The 19,400-nt window shown below is 41.3% G+C and overlaps 1 protein-coding gene across 3 annotated transcripts in view; it reads left to right on the top strand.

The window, feature by feature from the left end:
- Positions 1-19,400, top strand: part of LOC136884533 (SIN3-HDAC complex-associated factor) — a 73,491-nt gene that overhangs the window by 32,610 nt on the left and 21,481 nt on the right. For 2 of the 3 annotated variants that reach the window (XM_067156774.2, XM_067156775.2), the window contains exons 2-4: positions 14,565-14,679; positions 18,017-18,170; positions 18,901-19,096. In XM_067156774.2, coding sequence (XP_067012875.2) covers positions 14,606-14,679; positions 18,017-18,170; positions 18,901-19,096 — 424 coding nt within the window. In that variant the 5' untranslated portion in view covers positions 14,565-14,605. Of the gene's footprint in view, positions 1-2,706; positions 2,825-14,564; positions 14,680-18,016; positions 18,171-18,900; positions 19,097-19,400 lie in introns of those variants that run through there. The other variant, XM_067156773.2, reaches the window with a different exon arrangement.

Raw genomic sequence — 19,400 nt, 5'->3', positions numbered from 1 at the left:
TGTTAAGTTATAAATTTAAGAGTTCATTCCCTTGTTACTGTGGACATGACCAATACAGAAAAAATCTTTTTAAATTTTGAACTGTGTACTGACAAAACGATTTTATGTATATATACTGTTGATCGCCTCTGCGGGCATATTGGATTAACTTTGCTGCACTTTAATATACTGCCAGCCACTTGATTGTGTAAAAATTCAATAGATGTCGAACACGCTGAAGCTTAGGCTATCATATGCTCATAAGGAATGGAGATCGACGTGATCGTTGTCACATCTAGGCTAGCTTTTCTTCCAGATTAGTCTGACGAAAAGCCTATTTTTAACAGCGTGATGCACGTCTTCGCGACTCTGTATCAGTCGACGAGGTTTATGTGCCTTTTAATTATGGTTAGTTAACTTACTGCACACGCAGGTATCGTCGTCTCAGTGCCCTACTTATGAACTTTTTTTGGTACGTTTGTTGAAGTGTAGAACTTCTCCAGTGGTGACAGAACCGGCCGGCAGGTTCGCGCGCGCGCCAAAGCCGTCGCTGACAACTGGCGCTCGTCTCGAACGGCGGCTTCTGTCCGCACTGTCCATTTGTGACACGCGTGGGCTGCGCTTATAAAACTAACGGTGGGGGCTTCCTCGAAAATATGCCTGGTTTCTTAGAACTTACGTCCTGTGGGACGGCGTTCTGTTTACCATGCTGTCTACTCTTTAAGTGCGCATGTTGCAAGTTCCCTGCACCGTTATTTGGAAATGTTAGTTGCAGACTCAATATGACGTTCCTGATTCCAGGAAATGCTGGAGTCACTCGCCCTCTATCCATAAACCTGTAAATACCTACAACAAAAGGCGACCCTCATTAGCGGTTAAGAAGCTGCATTGCAAAGTGCCATATTTTCACTTTTCCTTTCATTCTTCAATTTTGTTCGTGTTGAGTGCACGTTAGTTGGGATCTAGTATCAAACATGTCGATCTTTTCCCGACTGTGGCGTACTAATCATTAATCAATCTCGCTCTGGTGATGTTGAAGCAATGCAGTGAAAACAGGTATACGGGGAATACCTTAAGTATCCTTATTTGCGCAACAAATCTTAATTTTCAAATGTCGGGCTGAGTAGCTCAGACGGTCGAGGGCTGGCGGATTCCATCCCGGCTCAGTCCCATGGTATTTAAAGATGCTCACGTACGTCCATAGACTTACTGGCACGGTAAAGAACTCCTGCAGGGCAAAATTTCAGCACCTCAGCTTCTCCGAAAATCTTTAAGTAGTTGAAGGGACGTTGAGCCAATAACATTAATTTTCAAGTGCAGGAGATTTTATATTTACCGAAACGTGTCGACAGCCGCTGTTATCAGGATTTAGCTGAGTATATATATAATGAAGATAATAACGAATTAAGTTATATAAAATGGAAGTTACGAAGTTTGGGTTCTGTGTAAATTATTACGGATACTTAAAGTAAATATTGCTGATAAAATTAATCTAGTAATACATAAAGATTAAAGCAGTACAATTAATTGTAAGCATTTCTCTAATTTTAAATGAGTCGTAATTGGGTGGAGAATTTATCTCCGCGTTCTTAAGGCTTTAGTAGCAGAATGCGTGGGGTGAGACGAGGCAGTCCTATTCGCTACTACGGTATAATGTTAAGTTGTAAACCGAGGTTAATTTTCACTGATAATGAGAAGCTTCTTGCACCAGATTGTAGACATAATTGCCCTAAATGAAAGTATTTAATAACCGGCAGAACACACATGTCGATGACAATCTGATATTCCGCGATGTCGCTACATTCCTACATAGGAATGACCCTTTCGAAAGGGTTGAATAGTTTAAAATAATCCTTTATGTCAATTGAACATCTCAGATGTGTGCCCATACCAAATGTCAGCTCATTCGGGCGAGTAATTTTGACGGGGTTGCTCGTAATCCGCACAGCCGCGAGCGTTCGATGGGCAAGGCTCGCCATGTGCAGGTCTTTTGATTTGATTCCCGTAGGCGACCTGCGCGTCGTGGTGGTGGTGGTGATGATGATGATGATGATGAAATGACAATGAGGACAACACATACACCCAGCCCTTGTGCCAGTGAAATTAACCTATGATGGTTAAAATTCCCGACTGTGCCGAGAATCGAACCCGGGACCCATGTGACCAAAGGCCAGCACGCTAACCATTTAGCCATGGAGCCAGACAAAAGGTTGTGACAGTGGTACTTGGAATGTGGTGATCGAGGCTAAGATAGAAATCGACTTCCAGCTGTGCGCATAAACCAGCTTTGGTGGTGCGGTCGTTGGAGACGATCCTAGGAGAAAAAATCAGCTAATTATGCAGGGTGTGTGAGAGAAGCAGATTGTTTGCATAGGCTTGCGGAATGAACGCTATAACAGTTTATAATGACGTGTTTTTTTGTTCACTCCGAGGCTGCTGGGTTTCGAAGATGAGCCGTCCGAGAGCAGAACTAAGCTACTGCTCTATAATCTGGTAGATTTTCCCTTCCTCAGTTATTTCGTTTTCCCACATCTGTTTGAATTTTAATGGTGTACTGACATGGAGGCTCGAGGTGTTGAGTTTACGGTGGAAGCTACAGTGCTGATCCACCTGTTGAGGCTGTCATGTGGGGTCGTCTGGCTAGAGGTCATCCCCGAGGAGCTCCATGCCAGACGACCTGACTCGCACGTAGCGCTGAGCGTGCCCCAACTGAAAACATGGTATAGTGTTGTTTCTCTGGATCACGTTCAGGGAACTACTCGCAGTTCACTTAATACGGTCATCGATTACACACACTAGCAGATTCTTATGTGTTCTTCAGCGGGTCTTTCCGAGTTGGGAGAAGGTAAGGCTGTCGCATTTCATTTATCATGTCCACTTTCTGTTCCCTCGCTGTCATTGTAGTGTGTCTTCTCTCGGTCGCTTATCGTGTTGGAGGACACGTTTTCTGAGGCTAACACAAGCCGTGGAGTACATCCACGCTACCCCGCACTGCTCCTCGAAACTCATTCTTGTGGGTTCGAGCTCGCGTCATTCGTAAGGGTTCGTGGTTCTCCATGTACCGGTAACACAGATACGGAAAAGCTCCTTCGGAATAGAACTCGCACCCTCCGAAGTCTGTGTCGTCGACTGTTGCCAGGATAGCATTTATTGTAGGATGCAACTTGTAAAGTTTGCATGACATATTGTAGGTTTGTGGTCTATTAGAATTTGTGACATTGTCCTACCTCTGCCATTGTATATTCACATTACCACAATAATGCTGTGGATAATTAATCATTTCAAAGTTCCAGCTGAAGCAGTCTCTGAAAAATGGAAACTCTTATGTGAAAAAATAGTTCTACGGAAATCGCTGTCAAATCACTGTGCAACCAGTGTATGCAACGCTATGTCTTCTATAATTCAAGAGAAACCTTAATAAATTATTATTTTGCTTTACGTCTCACTAACTATTTTTACGGTTTTCGGAGAATCTTAACCTTCTGAAGCTAATAGTTTTTTTGCATTTTTAATTGAACAGGTGTTCGCCAACTCAAATCACAGGCACTTATTTTACAAGTTATTTAAAACTGATAACATTAATGAAACTACACCAAATCAAAAACTTCGGAAGTTTTATTATCCGCGCCTTTCTTGCTCCCGTTCATAATCCGCTTACTTGTTTCGGACGGAAGATCTAAGGAATATTTCCTCTTATGTTGAACCTCTGCGCTGTGAAAATGAGGGTGTGTGCAGGGGGAGAATTGGTTGTTGATTTGACCGGCAGGTGGGCCAGTTATCTCCATAGCAACAGAGCATCCCTCCGTCGGTGGTGGGTCAGAGTCAGCGGCGACCACATCGTTTTCACATCCCTTATGCTTCTAGGCTGATTTTCTTCTTCACTGTTCAGGGGCGAAGTATGAACTAATTCAGTCAGAATATCTCGACTGCGAGTTGTGTTTCTTGATGTTTAAGTGAATAATGATGTGATGCGTTTCAGTTACGAGGATCAGGACGTGGTAAGGTCCACCCTGTAGATCCGTATGTAACACACTCCCAAACATCACTTGGAACAAAATCAGATCACATTTTAAAACAAATTACTTTTAAGTACAATTTTAACTGAAGATATTACTTTTGAGTCTTAACTCCTTTTTAGTGCGAGGTAATAATACTAGCAGTATACCTAAAAGTATTTTACGCACTCAGTTTGATTGTTCTGGAGCTTATGGTTCGTGAGAAATATGTACGTCACTTTCGAAAATGTATTTGCTTACAGTACCGCAGCTCAGTACACTGCCTAAGGGCTGCAAGAGATACACACGAAGTATTATTTTTATCATTAGTATGGCATCACTTCCGAATTTTTAGGTGTGGGTGGATATTTTTGTAACAGTTTTTAGTAGCGCAAAATATGTTTTTGGATACAGTTGTCGCTATTGCAACTAAATGTGTTATTAACTTCCACAGAAAGAATGAAATTATGACAAATTATCTTCCGTGAAAATTGTACCGGAAGGTGTGGCAGAAACTTGAATGCGATTTATTACTTTCCCCGTCCATGCTGTTGAACGGAGGGAGGTATTATGCATGAATTTTGTTAAAATATTAGCAAAGTTAGACATGAGCCAACGAAGTGGGCACTAAAGCGTGCAGGTGCAAAGTCGTTCCATATATTGTTGCAAATAAAACACCGACTGTTCTGTTGAACTAATTTAATTCAATACAAACACTTCTCTAATTACTGGCTGTCTCTTCTCACAGCTGGCCGTCTTTATTTGGAACGGCGATCCTTCCGTAACCTTCACTGCACACGCACCACAATCACTTCACACAGCAGTGCCATGAAGTCAGGTTCGAACACATGTCCGTTGGCTACCACTACGAACGACTGCTATACACTTGGCTCGACTCCAGACAAGACCGATAACTCTCACATTCAACTCACGTGACGGTTCTTAAGCTCACCATTTGTAACTTACTACTTAACTCTCTTCGAGGCGTGCCTGCTTTTATATAGCTGGTGATGAAGTTCTAATATCTTCGGTGTGCGGCCAGAATACGAGTGTTATAATTTCGCCACGGACGCTCCAGACGAATGGGACAACAGAAGCAGACCGGCCCGGTTAACACCCACTCTTCCCTTCCAGGAACTACCGAAGAGAGCTAACATTCGCCTTACGAGGCAACAATTTAATAACTATCGGGATCCGAAAGTAGATTCACAAGACGTAAAAATAGCCGGCTAAAATTTCAGAAATGGATTTCTCATAAATATCTGTTTCTTAGTTATGGCTGTTTTCTTCTGTAGTTTTTTATTTGGTCCGAACAAAAGATCTGATTACCTTCGTATCAAACAATAATAGAGTTTAGTCATCCTTGGTTGTGGTCAGTTTTATGCTGGATACTTCGTTGGACAGTTCGATAGCAAAATAGTTTCTTATAACGAATTATGCAACGCATGCACATGACATTCGTAGGTCGGAGAGTTATGTAACTCTCGTCTAACTCGTAGATTTTCAAATTCAAGACTAGGGACAGTTTGGCTATTAGATTTTTAAAATTTGAAATTATACATACTTAGACAAATATGGAATATTATTTTTAAAATATAGGTTTAGACATGAATAACTGCCCTTTACTACTTTTTTTAGGATCTGCAGAAATGCATCAAACTACCGAAATTCGCCAATTAATTAATATTGCTGTTTCGTTTCTTAATTCCGTCTGATACTGAAACGGTGATTCACAGCTTGTGTTTCTAAATGTTCAAATGTAAAGCTTGTATTATCCTGCATAAGTTATTTGTACTCACTGCAGCTACATCATGATGTGATTGGTACTGACTTAAAATTGCAGATTAACACATGTCCATCTGTTGCAAGAGCTTACTACCATGTTTTTTAAAAAATTTGGCAATTATAGATCAAGCATTTTGAAGGTAGTAAGCTTGCTGGACAATACTGACTGACTGGGTTAAGTGATGGATTGTCTTGTCAATAACTTTCTCTGCTTGACTCAAAGGGATGTGTTCAAGGTACTGCTGCATACTTTAAAATCTATCTTTTTCTTCTCAAAGAATTCACATTCAACAACTATTTTTGCTTTTGACTGCAGAAGAAAAATGTATGAATATTGCTTTAAAACTGATAAATATGAAAATGAAAAAATATCCATATTTATATGTGCTAAGCCCAGAAATATGTCAAACAAATTTGTATATCAGATATGACAATTATAAGTTAAAGATATATTTGTGTATTTATTATGTAGTATATATACTAGTCCTGGTTGTGAGTTTCTAGTTTAGCATAGTAATAGGGATTGGACAAAGCTATGATCTACCGGGCGAGTTGGCCGTGCGGTCAGGGCCGCGCGGCTGTGAGCTTGCATCCGGGAGATAGTGGGTTCGAATACCACTGTCGGCAGCCCTGAAGATGGTTTTCAGTGGTTTCCCATTTTCACATCTGGGGCTATACCCTAAGGCCACGGCCGCTTCCTTCCAACTCATATGGCTTTCCTATCGTATGGTCGCCATAAGACCTATCTGTGTCGGTGCGGCGTAAAGCCGCTATAAAGAAAAAGCTGTGTTCTTCCACCTTTGTTATTCACAGCATACAATATGTACTGGCGTTGATGAAGGCCCTTGGAGGGGTGGAAGATAAAGGCTTCCATTATCCGAAACCTCGGCCGCTGTGGGGTAGAGTTGTTAGCTCTACACCCGGCCACCTTTTCCCCCAGGAATTAACGTGGTACTCATTTTGGTGTAGGCTTAAATGTGCACGGTATAAAATTGCAGGGAAGTGTAGTAAACTGTTAGCCCTGTGCGCATGATTTCGTCTTGATGGAAGACCGTGTTGAAAGCATATAATCTAATACTGTATCTTAGAAATACATTCATCGTGTGTGATACAAAAATTCGATAAACTCTTAGTGAGTGAAACTAGATCTAGATGCTGCAGAGCTGCAGCTTTGAGCTCGCAGTTGGAAAAAATATAGTTACTTCGATTGTTTTCAGACCGACTTCTACGGGTGGAGTCAAAATAGCGAGAATGATTGCAGGTATAAACAGACGCGGCAGGAAAGTACTCGGAATGAGGGGGTAAAGCCTACGTTAAAAAATAACTCTGTTGATAAAAGTGTGCGTATAAACAGGTTTCGGTGGTTGTCAGTTGCGTTGAATGGAGGAGGACACGTTACCTAGAGGAATGATAGATTTTGCCGTGGAGGGTTTGAGTCAGGCGAGTCGACAGAGCTTGTTGCAAATAGCGGATTGTGGAGCAGCATGGTTAATTCATAGAGGCTTACAGACTGAACGCTGAAAGGCGTAACAGTCTATTATGAAGAAGGATGTACGTTAAAAAAAAATAGATTACTGTCCATATTATTTTACGAAGTTCTTTTGAACAAAATCGCTTACAGAGTATTACTGGCCCGCTAGCTGTTGAGGAACTGTTGGTTCCATGCGAACTCTACGTTAAATTGATGTTACCGGGGTTTATTTACTTGCGTGTAATTATTTGCTAGGAATATCGGCGAATCGTTCGGTGCCGTCTGTTACTGTAGCTCGTGGCGCAGTAGTAACAGGTGTTTATAAATAGCGTGCTGGCGCGGTTCCAAACGTCTCTTCATTGGTTGACTGGGAGGCAAGACCCAAGACCACGAACCAACGGCGGCTAGAGTTGAGGTCTTGACCCCAGTACACACACGCACACACGTGCGCTTCTCCAGGGAACAAAGAAGGTTTGTGTTGGGCGTGTTCTTAATCGTTACACCCCGCTATTCATGGACAGGAAATATTTTATGTTGAACATACTGTAATTTTGACTCTATTTCTGCGAAACCAGGGGTTTCCAACTAGGGTGCGTGGGTTGGCGATCACGGAGCTCTTAGCCGAGTCCTGACATTGCTTCCACATTCTTGTGCCAGGCTTATCACTTATCACACTTCCGTTCAGCTTCTAACTCAATTGCAGTTTCCTTTACGTTTTCTTCTTTATCGAATCTATTTAACGCTTCTAGTTTAATCTCCTTAATCCTATTGTTTCTTACTCGACATCTTTATAAAACGACACAGCACTCAACTGGAAGATTTTCCCGCGTAACGAATCGCTTAAGAAATAAGTCCAATCGACGGATAGTTTTCTGAGAGAAAATCGTGTAGGTAGTCCAAGCAATTCAAACATTATAGTTCATCTATCACTGGAAAATCCACCATATACGACCGCTCACCAGTTGTGTACCTGAGAATGGTTCTCCATTTATACTTTTAAAACAGTAATCACCACCACCATTCGTGTCAATAGAGGATAGTTGCTCAGTTGCACTTCCTCTTAATCTTCCAAGATTAATCAAGGTTAAGAAAACACATGCAGATTACCAAACAGAATATTGTGTATTTCTCCACATTTTATTTAAAAAATTAAAATATTGTCAACTTACACACCCTAAATTAATCATGCTTATGAGACCTAAGTCACCCTAAACAAGTTTTGATTTTTTCCAGCGTCTGAATGTTACTTAAAAGCAAAGGATAAAAACTGAATACATTTCTTTTTACTGAGCTCGATAGCTTCAGTCGCGTATTCGGCACATTTTGAACCCCACTGTCGGCAATCCTGATGGTGGTTTTCCGTGGTTTACCATTTTCACACCAGGCAAATGCTGGGGCTATACCTTAATTAAGGCCACTGCTGCTTCTTTCCCACTCTTAGCCCTTTCCTGCCCCATCGTCGCCATAAGACCTATTTGTGTCGGTGCGACGTAAAGCAACTTGTAAAATTAAACGTTTATTTTTCGGATTTCCTGTCTTTCTTCTTTGCACATTTATTTCACAGTTTAATAGTAGAACTTGTTTCCACCATACTTTTCTCCGCAAGTTGGGTTCTCATAAGTCACTTCAGTTCAGTTACCATGGTTCATGGTGTGGGTTACTGTAGTCCCGTCCTAGTTTGTGAACCATGGGCAACGGCTGAGTGGCGTAGTAAGTGGTCCTGAGAGATACCAGTTGCTATGGAATGGGAGTCGGCATCTTGGGTCATATTCTGAGTCATGGCCCTCCTTGTGCTCAGGCGGCTAGGACTATACAATCCACCGTGGTCCATAACCCGTTGAAGGAGATATCCTCACCTGGACTATGTGAAAGTAGGGTATCATCCTGCTTCATGAATTTACCGAGCTCAGAACATTTTAAGTTAGCCTCGGACCTATGGGGATAACGGAGTCCCACCCCCATTTCACTGGCGAGGGATTCCTTGGAAACAACTTGGCGAACGAAATGGAATTCGATGGGGAGCTATCAATATTAATCGGGCTTATAGAAGAAAGTAGAAACTGGCTGAGTCAGCAAAGAGGATGCATCTGGATGTGCTGGGAGTAAGTGATATTCGGGTAAGGGGAGATAATGAGGAAGAGATAGGAGATTATAAAGTATACTTGACGGGTGTTAGAAAGGGAAGGGCGGAGTCTGGGGTAGGGCTCTTTATCAGGAATATCATTGCACGCAACATAGATTCTGTTAGGCACGTAAATGAGCGAATGATATAGGTACATTTGGCAGTTGGAGGAATTAGGATTAGAATTGTGTCCGTGTATTCACCATGTGCGGGTGCAGATGAGGATGAAGGTGCAGTAAAGCTGATGCAGTGAGCTCGCAGTTGCGAACAGTATTCTGTAAGAAGGAAGTCAGCTCTCAGACGAAACTATCTTTACATCGGTCAGTTTTGAGACCAACTTTGCTTTACGGGGGCGAAAGCTGGGTGGACTCCGATATCTTATTCATAATTTAGAAGTAACAGATATGAAAGTAGCGAGAATGATTGCTGATACAAACAGGTGGGAACAATGGTAGGAGGTTGCTCGGAATGAGGCGATAAAGGCTAATTTAGGAATGAACTCGATGGATGAAGCTGCACGCATAAACCGGCTTCGGTGGTGGGGTCATGTGAGGCGAATGGAGGACGATAGGTTACCTAGGAGAATAATGGACTCTGTTATGGTGGGTAAGAGAAGTAGAGGTAGACCTGGCGACGATGGTTAGACTCGGTTTCTAACTATTTAAAGATAAGAGGTATAGAACTAAATGAGGCCACAGCTCTAGTTGCAAATAGAGGATTGTGGCTACGTTTAGTAAATTCACAGAGGCTTGCAGACTGAACGTTGAAAGGCATAACAGTCTATAATGATAATGTATGTTCCATTACCATGTTAGTCGAGTACTCCCGAAGAGGATCTGCATGTTGTTTCAGTTTTTATGTTTGGATGTTGCTCACAACGAAGCACGAGCACTTATTACACCTTTCTTTCTCACACACAGTTTACAGTGTCCGATGCTTGATCTTGTTTGCATTCTCTCTGCCACATGTTCTGCTCCCAAAAGTTTGTTTCTTCATTGCAGTCAGATGTTACTCTACCAAGCTGGGTACAAATATACCTCACATCATTTTCAGATGCATACTTTTGAAAATGCCGCTTTGTTTTTACTTTTGTCTGTATCATGCTATTCAGCAATGCTTATTTAGCAATTCAATCGTTTATGAAAAACCTACAAAAATATTAATGCATATAATAATTATGAAATGACAACTGGGGTACAATTGTACCTGGCTTGTTATATGTAGATTTAGTTGTACTTCCTCTCAAAACACCGACTGCACCATCATACTGGAAACTAGTTGTCGTGTAGTTGACGGGTTAAACATTTTAATTGCAGCAGTAATGCCATCTAGTGGGCACGCTTGGCAGCAACAGACACAAAGGCCATCTGAACATTCGGTTTGACGTTTGATGTTAAGCTCCATACACAATGCAAACGTAACGTTAGAAGTTAGCGGTCATGTTATCTAATGGAACCATTCACATTGCGCCGACGTAAACTTGGCGAGTCCGTAAAATTAAGGGATTGCAAACTCCAAGTTCTTGCGGTTAATTTTACGTTAGGTTTAAGAACCAGCCAATCAGAGCAGACGTAAACATTGTATTTTGTGCGCGATATAATTACTTCTTTCGACGAAACACTTGTAATTCTCTTTCAGAATAATCTTTGTGTATATGATAAAAGGAAAAGGAATTACAAAGACGCTGTACCGAAAAAGAATACGTGGAAATAATAATATTCTGTAGCAATGAAATCTGACGGTAAATGGCGGGAGACACGCTCGCAGCGCCGGCGACCAGACCAGAGACAATCCCTGTCGTAGATAAAACAGTGCCCCTGTATATTTCTTAACATTATGACAAGACTACTAGTTTAAGAAAACGATATCATCCAAACATCTCATCGGAATGTGATAGCTAGGCGCATAGATGTCGATAAAGGAGATCTTACACTTCTTTGTATTAGGAAAGGGGAATCAAATGGTAAGATGGTGTCAAACACTTCAGGTTTCATCCGCATGTACAAAATGAACTTATGGGGGTTTTTTCTTACAGTAGATTACCAAAATCGCCCTGAGAATAACTTCCTTTGATTAAAGGAATGAACCCATTTTCTGTACCGTTGTTTAGTTCGCCTTTTCATGTACACAGCTTCCAGGAGTAAAGCAAGAGATGTTTGAAGTAAAATGTATTCCGCTACCACGTTGTTTGATTCCATCGAGATATTAAAATATAAAACTGCGAGATAGCCTAAAACCCGACTTCCGTACTATATAACATGGCAGTGTTTTAATTGGCTGCTGTGTACTCTTCATGTTCATGTTACGTTCCTGCAATGTGAATAGCACAAATTTTACGTTTACGTTATGTCGTTAAGTTCACGATTACTTTTGCATTGTGAATGGGCCCTTACAGTGGAACTTCGTTATCTCTAATCACCTCGGGAGCCAAATTTGATTTCGAGTTATGGAAATTTCGAGATATAGAGAATACTGTTTTTGAGCTTGTATAGCACATAATTGAATCATATGCATCTACGGGTTTATATTGATTACATTATTTTTAACAGTATTTAAAAGAGAGTCTATACAAACAAACTATTTTACGGCATCACCTTTATTATAACCGTTATTATAGTAACTTTTTAAAGACATTGTACAGTAGTGAAGTAAGAAACATACCTCGTTAAACACCTTTCGAAAAAATCCATTGGTGTCTTCTGTTTGGTACTGTTAACCTTTCCTCCCTTCACGTTGAAACTTCTCGTCATTACTACGCAACCGAGATTCGTAAATGGAGCTTGTCATCCGCGACTTCGGGGGTTGCTTTTGCACGTGACCGGTAATGAATTCACACCCGAGAAACAGCGAGGCTTCGCCGATTTTCCAGTCATTAGAAGTTTTAGTTTTTTGGTTCCCGTCATATTAGCTTCCAACATCGCTTCAAACTTTTCTCTACTTGTTAACCCGTTCCTCATAAACCACAAATGCCGTATTGCACACTTAATTTTGCATAAAATTCGAGTTACAGAGTAGTTTTTGCTTCAAGGGAGGAAATGTTTGCTTCGAGAAATTCGTGTAACCTCATTTCGAGTAATGTGGAAATAAATACATGTGAAGAATAGGACAAACGGCCGGGAAATTTAAGTTACTTCGATATACAAAATTCGAGTAATGGATGTTCGAGATTTCGAGGTTCGGCTGTAATAAGTTTTGGGCTGGGGTCATTGTACGCCAGTAGACGAATAAGCCGTAATGGAGTTTTTACAATGAAAATAAGGTTGGAATTCTTCAACAAGACAAATGGGGGCAAATATTCGTTGTCTATAGGAAGATGAATGAGCTATTCGAAAAATTTACAGAGGGAGATCTTTGCTAAGTCTTTGAAATCATTTGAAAGAATATGAGATAGACAACTGATAGTGAATATGTGCTCGGCGGTATTAGGCCTGAAACACACACACACTATTATTTGTTCCTGTAATTTTTCAAGTGATCGTTCCTTCACGTGTTTCATCATCTTCTATCAATAGGTATCTTCAGTTTTTCGATACAGCCAGTATTAATGCCGAACTTGGGACAGTCCCTGTTTTGGCATCGCTACGCCACTGTGTAACATATAGTCCAGCTATCTCTAAGAAATTATTTTGAGCCTTAGTCCCGCGCTGTTGGAATGGACAAAAATTGAAAGGGACGTACTTTTGTGATCTAATCAGAGATGAAAAGGAAATATGAGGTAGAAATTTGAAGAATACCAAAAAATTATATGGATGCGTCATTAAATTTGTCCGGCTGGTTGGCGAATAACCACCTCGGGGGCGCGTCTGGCTCGGGGACTGCGTACTCGTGTTACCTTTTTCATAAACGCAAACTAAACAGCCGACAATAAATTGGGGAAAATGTCAATAACAAAGGAGTTATTAATTTTGCTCTGGCAGCAAACATACAGGTAGGAACACACAGGACTGAGGTTGCCATTGCCTGGTGTACTTGCTTTCTTCATTGGATAGAAATGTCTGCCTGATCAGCAACAGGATGTGGAATTCTTTGTTACAAGAGTTGAGTTTGAAATCAGTACAATCTCTATTTTTTTTTTTCTCCAAGAGACTTTCATCGTGAATTATTTTCGCACTAGTCCACTGTTGGATGTGGAAGCCTTTAGACTGGACATTTCTGTAACTATGGCAACGTCGGCGGTTGAAGGCAAATCGGTGTTTTACAAACTGTCGGTGGTAAATTAAATAAAAATTGATTTGTTCAGCGAATGGTTTGCCTGGTTAAAAAACTGTTATACACTCCAAGTCGGGCGATGGTAATAATAATCATCGTATGACCTTACCGCTTGCAGATCTTACAGTTCGATGCCTTTTAGGCTGCCTGTCCACCAATTTCGACATTGCATTCAACTCTACGTTGATCCACATAAGGAGTTTAAATGGCATAGTACAATGTAGAAAAATATGCTTTTATATGACCAAGAACATCTGTCATCCTGTTCACACAAACTGGAAATGTGTTTAGTTTAAATTTATAAAAAAGGGATCTGGATAACAATTACTTAATAGAAATTCGACCAATAATTTATTATTATAATCATCAACAACAACTACGAAGGCGGACTATTTGTACTTCTGTCATCTCCCCCCCCCCCCCCCTTCCCTCCCGGTATACACGTGTGCTCGCCGACGGTGTTGGTGGAGGAGTGTTTACTGCGCAGTTGCTGGCTACGACGCAGAAAGTGCGTACGTGCGTGGCCCCACGAGAACATAGAGCTGGGTGGACTGTGTTTGTGTCGGTGATGTTCTCTCTCTCTCGCCCTCCGCCTACTACAAGCCCTTCGTCTACAGCTTCTGCCCCTTCGCTGGGCGCGCTCTTTCCCCCTGTCGATCATCTGGTATTATGTAGCATAGGAGTCTGGGTACTGTGTTGCCAGACCGTCAGACGAGTTCGTTGGTCGCCAAGGCCGACTACGTTAGCTCTCTAGGGTCAATGTATTTGTGAATAGAGATGGCAACGCTGTTTCGCCGCTTGCTGCCCCAGCGTCAACAACAAAAGCAGATGCAGTACTTTTTCGTTTCAAAACACTCTCTTACAACGGGGTTGTCTTTCACGGACTGTTGATGACATATCTGTGTGTTGTGATTATGTGACTGAGCAAGTTGTTGTGGACGATCATGTGGAGAAGGAGTGTTGGACACATGTTGACAAAAGCCGTTGTATTCTGTTGTTTTAGAAATTGCCACCAGCGACGAGGAGAAGAAGCAGCTAACGACAATGTTTAGCTTTCACAAACCGAAAGTGTATAGGTCTTCCACGGGCTGTTGCATATGCAGGGCAAAATCTAGCAGGTAAGTTTCATCAGTACCTTCATTGCATGCGTTTCTTTCTTTTTTTAAAAAAATAGGATGCCGTCGCCTGCTATTTCGTTGTAGCTGTCATTGCGCGACGGCGGCATCAAGAAGGTTGGCCCGCGGGAGTGTGCCATCTATTTATAGAATTGTTTGTGTGCGTGTCAGGTTTTCTTCCTAACGAGCATTTCCTAATTCATCTCGGTGGAACTGTTTTAACTAATGCTTTGTTCAATAATGTTTCATCATATGGGACGGATGTGGCAAAGCCGGTTTGCAGTATTTTCTCTCGTTACACTAGAAACTTACCTTCCGCTAATTGTTCTACTCACTATTGACATACCAATTTTAAAATAAAGTTATCAATAAAGTGCAGAAGGTTTTGGTTTCGAATCCTAAAGCGTCCTCCAGTAGTCCTGGTTTTGAAATTATCGTAATGTTAATTATAGATTGTTCCCTTCCGTGTTCTGTCGGCTGTACTGTAAACTTTCTTTGAAATTTTATAACGGATTTTACAGTTAACTTATTACGTAGTGTCTTTCACCGGGTGAGTTGGCCGTGCGGTTAGGGGAGCGCAGCTGTGAGCTTGCATAGTGGGTTTGAGCGCCTCTGTCGGCAACCCTGAAGATGGTTTTCTGTGGTTTCCCATTTTCACACCAGGCAAATGCTAGGGCTGTGCCTTACTGAAGGTCACGGCCGCTGCCCTCCCACTCCTAAGCCTTTCCTATCCCATTGTCGCCATAAGACCCATCCGTGTCGGTGCGACGTGAAACAAATCGAAAAAAAACAGTCTCTTTTAATATAGTTACGACAATTCTGGTATAAACTGACGCTATTCAGATGCTGTCTCTCCACGGAAGGTTGGCGACCATGCCTGTATGTTTCAGCAGAGTTATGAGAGGGGAAAAGTATTTCTATGAAATACCGTAGCCCGCGAGGGATAGGAACACTCCCGTACGGAAGTAGGCAGAATGTGTTGTACTTTTTGTGGCTGCTGGTGTTTAATCTTTTGCTCAGTTTCACATGTCATTTTGATACTAAATTTGGAACTGAAACTTCTCAGTTAATAAGGCATCACTGTCCTCTACGAAGTTTTTTTTCCTCGCCGGGCGAGTTGGCCGTGCGGTTAGCTGTGAGCTTGCATCCGGGAGATAGTGGGTTCGAATCCCGCTGTCGGCAGCCTTGAAGATGGTTTCCGTGAAGGAGCTGTCATCTTTGTTGTTTAGCTTTTTCAGTCGTACTAATGTTTGTGTGGCACAAATGTGAACCATTTTCAGCAAGTGCATCCCAAATTCACAATACGTTCACGTTAGCTTTTGTAGGACTTAGAGGGACCGATTTAGGTCTCATGTCGAAGCAATGTTCACTTTAAAAGATTTGGACTAAGCGTGTTGACCACACAGTTCGTGACGTGTAGCTTTGAGCTTGCATTCAGGAGATGATGCATTCAAATCTCACTGTCTGTAGTCCTAAAGATGGTTTTCCTGGGTTGCCCCATTTGAGACTGATGCTAGGGATGTACCTTCATTAAAACCACAGTCCCTTGGCAAAGGGTCAAAGTTCCACAGCCTTAAAGTAACATTAAATATACCATTAGTTTGTTATGCACTATTAGGTCTTTATTCATGAAGATGCGCAGTGTTAAACTTCCCAGTGCTGCTTAGGCAACACCAATTCTTTTCTCCATATCCTGTTCGCAGATTGTCTTGGATAAGATACATCCTACAGACAAAAAATGGTCTACCTGCTCTCCAAAATGGTGACGGAAGTGGGGGAGGGTTTTTCGTGATGGAGATTGAGCAAGTGCTTTGGTTTTATTAATCGCTGGTAGAGAGGCCAAAGCGACTATACCCATTCTTGATAAGACTTCGGTACGCAAGCCAGCACTACTGCTGTCACACTCCAGCTACTCCAACTTTGCTTGTGATTAGCCTCCTTTTATATTGGTGATGGAGTTCAAGAATCTTCGGGGCTCGTTTAGAGACAGATCTCTTTTCGTCTTGAGAAGCCGCACGGAGGAACCAAATGAATGCACAATAGGACAGTGTGGCATATCCTCGGGCTGACTGAGATGTGGTGGGGATTATTATTTTAAGAGGAGGTGCAACTGGGCAAAGGGAAAAAATGGAAGTGTTCTGGCACTTGAAAAATGAAGATTGACAAGGGCCATGACGGGCATGAAAGCAAAATATTTCCTAGGCCGTGGGGCCTGAAAAGAACAAGAGTTGACCAAGGGAGGTTGGATAGGATAGATGAAAGTGAGGAGCCAGGTGCTAGTGAGTGAAGTACTGCCAAGACTTGGTTAAGAACTCCGTGGTCACCAACCCACGCTCCCAAGTTATGAACCCCCGGGGCGTCTCTTATCCGCATATTACAGCAGGCAGGGGATACCATGGGTGTTATTCTACTGCCCCCATCCAGAGAGTGTCGGCTGGGAATTCCCTGGCCTGGCTTACTCGTCCCTTTGAGGAAATACTGACGGGGAGCTACGAAAGGGCTGGCGTATAACATTATAAATCAGATACGTATTTAATCTCAAAATGTATTTCGTACTTGATTGGTATATATATTTAGACATTATTATGGCAGCCTTGTTCCAGAATCATTACACAAGTAGCTTTGTTTCTCTTCAATAGTGTATCACATGTCCGGCTCCTTGACTGTACTGGCCTTTGGTTCGTGAGAACGCTCGATTTGGGGACCGGGCGTTCCACTTCCTCCACACACCACTTACTGTATTGTGTGAGAACTCTCACACTTTTGAAGATAGTATTGTTAAATATGATCTTTTTTTTTTTTTTTTTTAAGCACATTTACCAAGACAGATGTAGAAAAATGACTGGAAAAACTTTGACATTAAAATCTGTTCTGCAAGACAAGTTCTTTGAGCAAGTAAAAATTTTAAGTATATTTCTGAAGAGGGTTAAGTCAGTTCAGCAGGTTGAATAATTGAGTCAAACATTCTGAAATTCTAATGTTTGTAATATTTTGATATTACAAATAAAGAAAAGCATAATCTTTGACTTTTTCTTGAATGACCGTAATACATAGCTATGTGACTTAAAACATAGATTTTTATTGTACTTTTTAAAAGTAAACAATTTTGGATGTTTATAAATATTATTAGCACCTTGAAGTTATTCTGCCCATGAGGCTGGTTGTAAATACCACCACCACCACCAAACTATTGGCAGCACTTCAATTAAGAGTGAAGTAGTTGACCATTGCTTTCCCACAGCTTAATTAGCAATTCGGTTTATATTATTTACTATAGAAATTAGATTGTGTATTCAAATTCTTCTTTTTCTTGACTTCAATTTTCTCATGTTAATTGCAGCTCAAGGTTCACAGATAGCAAAAAGTACGAGGATGACTTCATGGACTGCTTCCAGCTGCACGAGAGACGTTCAGGTGAAATCTGTAATGCGTGTGTCCTGCTGGTCAAAAGATGGAAGAAGTTACCCCCTGGCAGTGAACGCAACTGGCGACATGTGAGTAATTTAATTGTGCAGAGATCTTTTGGGAGAAATCTACTGATGTGGGTTTTCACTGCCTGCGCCAGGTTTTTTTCTTGGCTGTTAGATTGTAGCCCCTTTTTTAGAGACATTTTGGTCTGTCTACACTGGTCAGCATGCAACTGTAAATTACCTGTATGCATACCTCGTTTGCTTAAGGACTTAAGTTATTAAGGTAATAAATATGACCATGGAAATAACTCTGCATGCAATTTTTGTTGAGGAGAATGAAACATGATTGTGATATTAATCGTATGTACTTGGCAAACGTGATGCAGTAAGAATTTAATTCAGTGCTACGAAAAAACATCTTCCTCATTTTATATCTCTGTATGATTAAATAATTTCAGTTGGGCAGATGGCCAAAATAAATAACATTGCAGACTGGGCTGTATATTGTACAAGCATGATATAGAGTAAGAAGTACACTATTATATAATCATTGACAAATCTTAGCGTTTTAATTACCTCACCTTGAAGAGTGATTCCTTTTCCAAATTGCATTTGATTTTCTTTACTCTTTTCTGTTTTGTAAGGGTAAAAACAGATCTGTAAGAGAGATGAAATAATACTTTCTTTGATTATCACTTAGTGGAATTTGGTGACTTGGTTTTAGTGTTCCAATGTTGTGGAAAGCCTGACTAGGTGGGTCATAAATGCAGCTGCTGAGCCAGAAGTTGTCACAGTGGTGTTTTGTGTTCTTTAGGTTGTGGATGCGCGGGCTGGACCAGGTACCAAATCCCTCACCAAGTTCAAGTCAAAGAATAAGAAGAAACTGAAATTGAAGACTGAAGCCATTCCAAAGGTAGAGAAGCTTGTCAAGAAAAAACATATCTACCTGAAGAACGACCGTTCGAGTCGTGAAGAGAGCCCTGGCGTTCTCAGCGGGGATGAGATAAATGGTGAGTTGGACATGTTATTGCACTTGAAATATGTGTTACAACCTCACAGGTTACATTGATAAATGAGTCGTATAGCACCCTTGTCACAAAAGAAAGTAGAGTTTTAAAAGTTCATGTCTGCGTTTTTATGCATGACTGAAGGGGATGGCACATTGGCTAGTTAATATGTCTCTCTCTGCCAAGAAATGAGCACTACTTTAAAACAAGTTTTGATGATACCATTTACAGCAATTTAAAAAAAAAAAACATTAATTGTTCAGTCTTTTTCTGGGCTTTTTTGCATGGTTACTTTGTAACATGTTGG

The sequence above is a fragment of the Anabrus simplex genome, chromosome 12 (genome assembly GCF_040414725.1).
Source record: "Anabrus simplex isolate iqAnaSimp1 chromosome 12, ASM4041472v1, whole genome shotgun sequence".
In the NCBI taxonomy this organism is placed as follows: domain Eukaryota; kingdom Metazoa; phylum Arthropoda; class Insecta; order Orthoptera; family Tettigoniidae; genus Anabrus; species Anabrus simplex.
This window is presented reverse-complemented; position numbering and strand designations above follow the sequence as displayed.